Source organism: Neoarius graeffei, chromosome 28 (assembly GCF_027579695.1).
Source record: "Neoarius graeffei isolate fNeoGra1 chromosome 28, fNeoGra1.pri, whole genome shotgun sequence".
NCBI classification, from domain to species: Eukaryota; Metazoa; Chordata; class Actinopteri; order Siluriformes; family Ariidae; genus Neoarius; species Neoarius graeffei.
The window spans coordinates 50,122,588-50,129,576 of NC_083596.1; the positions used below are offsets into that span (position 1 = coordinate 50,122,588).

General features: G+C 40.8%; 1 protein-coding gene across 1 annotated transcript; it reads left to right on the plus strand.

Moving 5' to 3' along the window:
- Positions 1-1,290: 1,290 nt before the first annotated feature.
- On the plus strand, positions 1,291-5,987 carry hmgn7 (high mobility group nucleosomal binding domain 7). The gene is made up of 6 exons (XM_060912403.1): positions 1,291-1,462; positions 2,592-2,618; positions 2,757-2,786; positions 3,587-3,634; positions 3,783-3,890; positions 5,444-5,987. Exons 1-6 carry the CDS (start codon positions 1,448-1,450, stop codon positions 5,501-5,503), a joined length of 288 nt encoding a protein of 95 aa, XP_060768386.1. The 5' UTR covers positions 1,291-1,447; the 3' UTR covers positions 5,504-5,987.
- The last annotated feature ends 1,002 nt before the right edge of the window (positions 5,988-6,989 follow it).

The window sequence follows — 6,989 nt, forward strand, 5'->3', positions numbered from 1 at the left end:
CTGGGAAACTGATTTTCATGACGTCGCGTGCGTGACGCCTCCCTCTGAATCCTACATCAGCGCTGGTTTGTTTATGAGAAAACGACCTGGTGGTTTTCTGCAAATTTCTTCAACGTTATCGCGTAATTATTCAAATGGTTAACAGATGTATCGTAGGAGGGTGCAGCAACACCAATCATGATGGGATTAGTACTCATCGTTTTCCAAAAGACCGGACAATGAGAGAGAAATGGGAGCGCTTGGTCTACACAGGCTGTGCACTGAAACCGTGCGAAGCTCTCGCAGCCTGCTGGCGCTTCCGCAGATAACGTCACGATTCTGGCTCCAGACTCCTTAGTGTGTAAAGGGACATTCTTTCATATAAAAAAAACCAAGAAATTGGTCCAGAATATGCACTTTAACAGTTTTAACATGAAGTCAGCTTCGTTGATGCTATAAACCCCTCACCGACGGAAACCCGAGCGCAGAACTGTTCACGACAACCGCAGTCCCAAAGTCAGCAAGTCAACTGCAGTTGCCAATAATAATGGCACATGTTTTTGTTGACAGTAATTATTTCATCTCATTATCTCTAGCCGCTTTATCCTGTTCTACAGGGTCGCAGGCAAGCTGGAGCCTATCCCAACTGACTACGGGTGAAAGGCGGGGTTCACCCTGGACAAGTCGCCAGGTCATCACAGGGCTGACACATAGACACAGACAACCATTCACACTCACATTCACACCTATGCTCAATTTAGAGTCACCAGTTAACCTAACCTGCATGTCTTTGGACTGTGGGGGAAACCGGAGCACCCGGAGGAAACCCATGCGGACAACATGCAAACTCCGCACAGAAAGGCCCTCTCTGGCCACGGGGCTCGAACCCGGACCTTCTTGCTGTGAGGCGACAGCGCTAACCACTACACCACCTGCTCTGAATATATTTATTTTAATTAAAGGTGGATTTTTTTCTCACTCTTTCTTTTACTCAAGGGATGCCAGTAATTGTGTCGGGCATGATAAGTTCTCAGAAAAATGAGGTATTGAGTCATAATTTTTGAGAAAATGTTCACATTATTATGACATGCTAAAAATAAATAAATAAATAAATAAATAAGAAGAAGAATAAGTTGCGGAAACTGGTTAATCAGAGCGCGTGAGCAGTGACATAATTCCTGTCAGGATTTCGCGCCGAAACCACATTCAGACTTCAGAATGGCTCTTTTGCGGCACATTCACGCCGCTGCTGATTGGCCAAGCCAGGCGTCAGTCAGTATTTGTTCCGCCCCTTCTCCCTCCCCATTCAACCACTGGCTCTAATGTAGCCCAGCTTCACTGTTTACTACAGAATTAGTGCACAGCGGACGACAGTCTTTCCCCTTATCCTGTGTATATATCTATATATTAAAAAAGATAGCCTTTTAGTTTTTGCATAAAAGAAGAAAAATTATCCAAAAAGCTCAACATGCCCAAGAGAAAGGTATGTAGAAAAGCCGAGCACGGCATGCGGATATACTTTTGCCCTTACAAATCAGTCGTGAAATTAGGAAGCCCTCGAGACAGCAAGGCTTTTTTTCCTTTTATATCAGTGTTCTGTGGACTTTTCTAGAATATGAGAGCTTAGACTAAAGCGTGGTGTGTTTCCGGATTTTTCTGAGTATTTTTTCTCGACGCCGGTGTGAACGGAGAGAGGGTTTTGTGTCTCGGGCAGTGCTTTTCTCTCCGTGGGCAGCTCCATGCCTCTGTAGCCGCAGCAGCCATGCTGTAACGCTAACGTTACTTCCCCCCTTTTTCTCGATGGCGCGACACAAAAAACGGCGAGTTATAAGCGCGCCTGGACACCAACCCCCGTCGAAAGGGCACGAAAAAATACTTGGAGAGCTCTACTTTCGCTACACGTCGCGATTAGTCTCGGAGCAGGTCGCCTCGATGAACAATTTTAATACGTTTTCTTTGTTCGCCTGGGAAAGACGAGGGGTGTCATGGCGCCTTCTTACCGGTAGATGGCAGTCGAGAGCGCTCGTTCGCTTGCGCCCCTCCCCCCCTTTTTCTTTTTTTTTTTTTCCAGAGTCCCGCTACTGTGTGTGAAATGTCTCCGCGTAAAATACCTGCGCGGGCCGAGTTCCAAACGACTCTCCACGCCTACAGAGGCGCCCTAGGTAGGGCGCAGAAGGCTCGATTTTTGAGAGCATACATAGCTCACTATTTATCTGTCAAGGAGCCGTTTGGGAGTGCTTCATCATCTGCAGCATGTCTTTTTGAAAACACAATTTAACAGTGAAGTACATTTTTTCCAAACATTTTGATTAAACTGATAAATTTTTAAAGCATCTTGTGTGTGTGTGAAATCAATATTGCGATAAATTTCATCACAATACAGCTTTTATAACAACTTGCATATTTTTGTCAGTACTATAAATGCTCCAAATTATGCATGTAAAAGTTTTTATTTCTTATTAGTATTCAATAATTAGCCTTTTTTTAAGCACACTAATTCAACCCTAAACATCCTGATAGAGAATTTTCTGTTCCATTTTTATTTCATATTGTCCACCTTTAATTTCAGCCCTCACTAATTGTCGTCTTCTGTCTTGTCTTTTTATTCCTAGGGAACTGATGGAGAGGTGAAGGAGGAGGTAATAAAATGTAATGTTTTTGCTGGAAACATTTTAGAATAAGTTTTTGTTTGCCTTTTTATATATATATAAATTTTGTGTATTGTTACATGTGCTCACCTGTTTATAAAAATGCTCTTTTTTTTAATGCCTTGACAGCCCCAGAGAAGGTCTGCCAGGTTATCAGCAGTAAGTACCTTTCTTTTTTTTCCCTCCCCCTTCCTCCACATTTTTTCCATGTACCAAAGCCCCACAGTGATGGACAAACTCTGCTCCATGTTGCATTACATACAAAATAACTTGCAGAAACACTGGATGATTGTCCAATGACATCATGTCCAGAAGTGTTTTATTCCTCTTATTACCACAGCAGTTACAATTACTAACAATTAAATTTTTTACTTATTAAACAGTGAAGTCTTTATTTTAAAAAAAAAACATATTTATAGTTATAAAAATGTAGCTTGTCATGTTATTGAGAAACCACAAAAAGTAAACTCCTCTGTCCCGAAACTCAGAAAATTTGTTCCCCTTTCCCTCTTGTACTAGAGACTCCTTCTATTAATGTTAAATTACACTCTGTGCTTCAAGTAAACTTCACCCTGTCAACAATTTTAAAAAGTCTCTGTGACTGAGCTGTTACGACAGAAACAACAATGTGTCATGCATTGCATTATAAAGTCAGACATTTAAAGATTTCAGATTTGCCCTGTTGGTTTGTTTTGGTCACATGATTGAACCAAGCAGGTGCGCTGTACAACATGGACTTTTCTTTAACACTGATGGTAAAACATGGACATGTAGAAAGTTCTGTCCAACCTGTTGATTCGTGTCCAGCGTGACCGCTGCTGCTCCCCTTCCAAGATCTCTCCAGTGTGCTAAAAATCTGTGTTCTGGTGAAACGAGACACCCGCTGACGTTTACTTAGTTCTGTAATGACCCTTTGTGTAGAATGAATGAATGAATTGTTTTGTTTTTGTTACCTTAAGAAACCGACTCCTCCTAAACCTGAACCCAAGCCCAAGAAAACACCTAAGGTAAGAACCGAAGTGTGGAAATTTTAGCCAAAATGTTAATTTATAATCCATCAGTACACACACACACACACACACACACACACACAGTGTAATTCCTGTATCTTAGAGACACATTTCTGTCCTCCATCCTCCCTCTCTCTCTTTCCAGAAAGAGAAGGACGTGAACGATAAAAAGGAGGACAAAAAGACGAAGGCAAAGAACGAGGAGACCAAGGAGGAGAACCAGTCGGAAAACGGAGAGACCAAGACTAATGAGGTACACACACACATTAATATAGGCAGCAGTTAAAAAAAAAAAGTTTTGTAGAGTTGTGTGAATGTAAAATTGGAAAAAGTATTCAGTATATCTTAATTGATTTTAAAAGCCACTTTGATGTACACACTTGCACACATTCAGCTCCAAGGTTTATAATGTACATCACTGCTCTAGTGATAAAATGAACAAACTCTACCCTTGCTGCGGCTGGCCACCGGTTTCATTTAAAAAAAAAAAATCCTTGATTTTCAATATTATTTTCACTTTATCATTGGATGACGACAACAAAACTCTAGTTTCATAATTCATGCCATTTTATTTTGATGCAGATGTGTCATAAGTGATTAGACATCAAATCTCTTTATTTAAAAAAACTTTTTTTTTTTGTTGCTCATGTCAAATACATTCTTTTATGACAGAACACGCTCATCGTAAAGAGGGTTCTGATGTAACACACGAGCTTCAGTAAAGCGAATTCACTTCGACATATTCGTCCAACACGGACTCTCAGACTGAGCTTCAGCTGTTTTAATGAGACGAGCTCCGCCCACACTGATTGACCAAAGACCAAAAGTTGAAACAGTCATGTAAAACTTGTAAGGCTTGTTGGAAATTGCTTTGTTGCCAATGACAGAAAAAGTTTCATGATGGAGTCAACATTTTGCACGTATAAAGTGCAGTGACTTTTTGACTCATGGTTCCAGGTTAAATAAATCAGACAAGTTCTCTCTGATATAAGAGAAACTTTCCAGTTCTGGCTCTAATACCATTTTTAAAAAAAAAAGTACACGTGTATGAAACAGAAGAAGGCACTAAAGCTAAAACCCAGAGTGATTAAATCCAGTAAGTTCTTATTTTACTTACAAATCAACACTTTTTTTTTTTTTTTTTTTTAACTGTGAGACGACTCTTGTTCAGGTCAGATACCAAGAGCGTCCACGTTCTGAACAAGGTTAAGTAAGAAACGTTCCAAATTGGATATGAAATAAAAAAAATGCAATTTTAAAAATGATTGCAGATATTTATACTTCCTGTTGCCAGAGTTAAAAAAGGAAACTGCCTCTTTAAAAATGATTGATTTATTCTGCAGTAAGCCTGCAGTCCGAAACACTACGGAGTTTGGAATAGTTTGAATATTCCAGCTGAGGTGAAGGATGGATACACGAGTTATGGAATATTTATTTTCAAAACACTAAACTGGAGGCTGCGAACGTCAGCCTTCAAGCTTCAAACATGCCTTCGCCGATCAACCGTGTTTGAGGTAAGGGGAAAAGAGATGGTGCAAATGTAAATTTTGGCCAATCTGTTCCTTGAAGATGTTTTACATTCCTGTGTTTGGAATGATGTGGACGGTTTTGAAGACTAAGAAAGATCTGGAACGTTTCAGAGCATCGGATCAGGACAGTGGCGCAGAAAGTGATTTATTGACCGACTGAAATGCTAACTTAATGAAGGTTGAATTTCTGAAAATGCTTCTTGACACGAACCACAATTCTGATTGGTGCAGGTGATCCAGTCTGACGTGTGATTGGTCTGTTTCTGTCGCCATGCAGGTTGAGAAGACTCCAGAGGCAGAGCCGGAGCTGGAGAAGGAGGAGACTAAGGCCGAGTAGCATCCCACCTATCCATCCACCCCCACCCCACCCCAATCCAGTCCGACCTATTCTTCCCTCCATACCTCCCCCCCCCCCTTTTTTTCCAGCAGGTTCCGAGCCCTAGACGGACCCTTCTCTCCACAAACCATCAGCAGAGGAATATTTTTATCAACAATTTTGTAAATACTGGTTCAGGTTTTTAGCACAAAAACGCAAACGCGAATGAAGGGGGTTTTCAGACGGGGTTCTTCTAAGTTGTCCCCAACACGAGCGGTGCGCAAAGGCGGCACTTCAGTTTTGTCTTTTGCTCTTTTTTTCTTTTCTTTTAATTAGTGTTTTTATTTTTGTTTTAAGGGATGGTTCTGTATCTTGAGGCGTTGATCCTGCATTGCTGGCTGGCTGGTTGTGAGTGTGTGTGTGTGTGTGTTTGTGATTATGTTCTTATCTTGGAGTTTTTGCCCAGTTTGCTGTTCATTTGGAATTTTTTTTTTTTTTTTTCTTTTAGAAAAAATGGTTGGGATTAGAACTCTACACCCCATGCTTTGGGATAAATCTCAGCCCCAAAACAATGCGATGAAACAAAGTAAATCTGGTAAACTGAGGTTGTTTTGAGTTTGGGTAGGGATTACATCTTAGTGGGATTTTTTTTTTTTTTTTTTTTTTTTACTTTTTGGAAATTATGGGGTTTTAAAAAGAGATCAGATGTTTTGTTTTTTGTTTTTTTAAACACAGAATTCATTTGTGAAAAAGTAGTGTGCCCTGAATCTCACTCAATAAAACCATCATTGGAGTTTTCCTCAAAAAAAACTCGTTTTTCTTTCTTTAACATTTTAGAGATCACTTTTTTCCCCTCCCCCCAACCGTGCCATTAAATGAGTTTGGAACTTTATTTTACAAACCAAGACCTCATACCTAACTATCCAGAGGGATTGAGGTAACATCACAGAAGAGCACGTGACCAGACAAAATATTCTTTGCAAAACGGCACAGAGAAGGGAGTTAAACATTGACTGACCGTATTGAGAGGGTACATGTTTTTGAGTGATTTGAGGTTTGGGTTAAACCCATTTCAACCCACATTAGCTAATAACTATAACTCTATAATAAATATTCTAGCTGTGATAATGTTGAGCCCCCAGACCCCAGCTATGTTCCATGGACCCTGGAGGTTCCGAGACTCTGCTTTGAGAATCTGTGCATTGGATATCATGATTGAGTACAAACAATAATAATAACTGTGTGGGAGCAGGTGAACTTTGTCAGAATTTCTGCTGGAGTGGGGGAAAATGGTCAGAATTTCTGTGAAAGTGGATGGGATTGGTAAGAAATTCTGCAGGAGCAGGGAACTAGTCAATTCCTCTGAGAGTGAGTACAATTGGTTGGAATTCCTCTGGGAGCGGGTGGGATTTTTCGGAATTCCTCTGGGAGCGGGTGGGATTTTTCGGAATTCCTCTGGGAGCGGGTGGGATTTTTCGGAATTCCTCTGGGAGCGGGTGGGATTGGT

Excerpts from the sequence above, each read along its gene's own strand:
- hmgn7 (XM_060912403.1), top strand. Across the intron at positions 2,619-2,756 it reads ATGGAGAGGTGAAGGAGGAG|CCCCAGAGAAGGTCTGCCAG; the intron begins GTAATAAAATGT and ends ATGCCTTGACAG. Across the intron at positions 3,891-5,443 it reads GAGAGACCAAGACTAATGAG|GTTGAGAAGACTCCAGAGGC; the intron begins GTACACACACAC and ends GTCGCCATGCAG.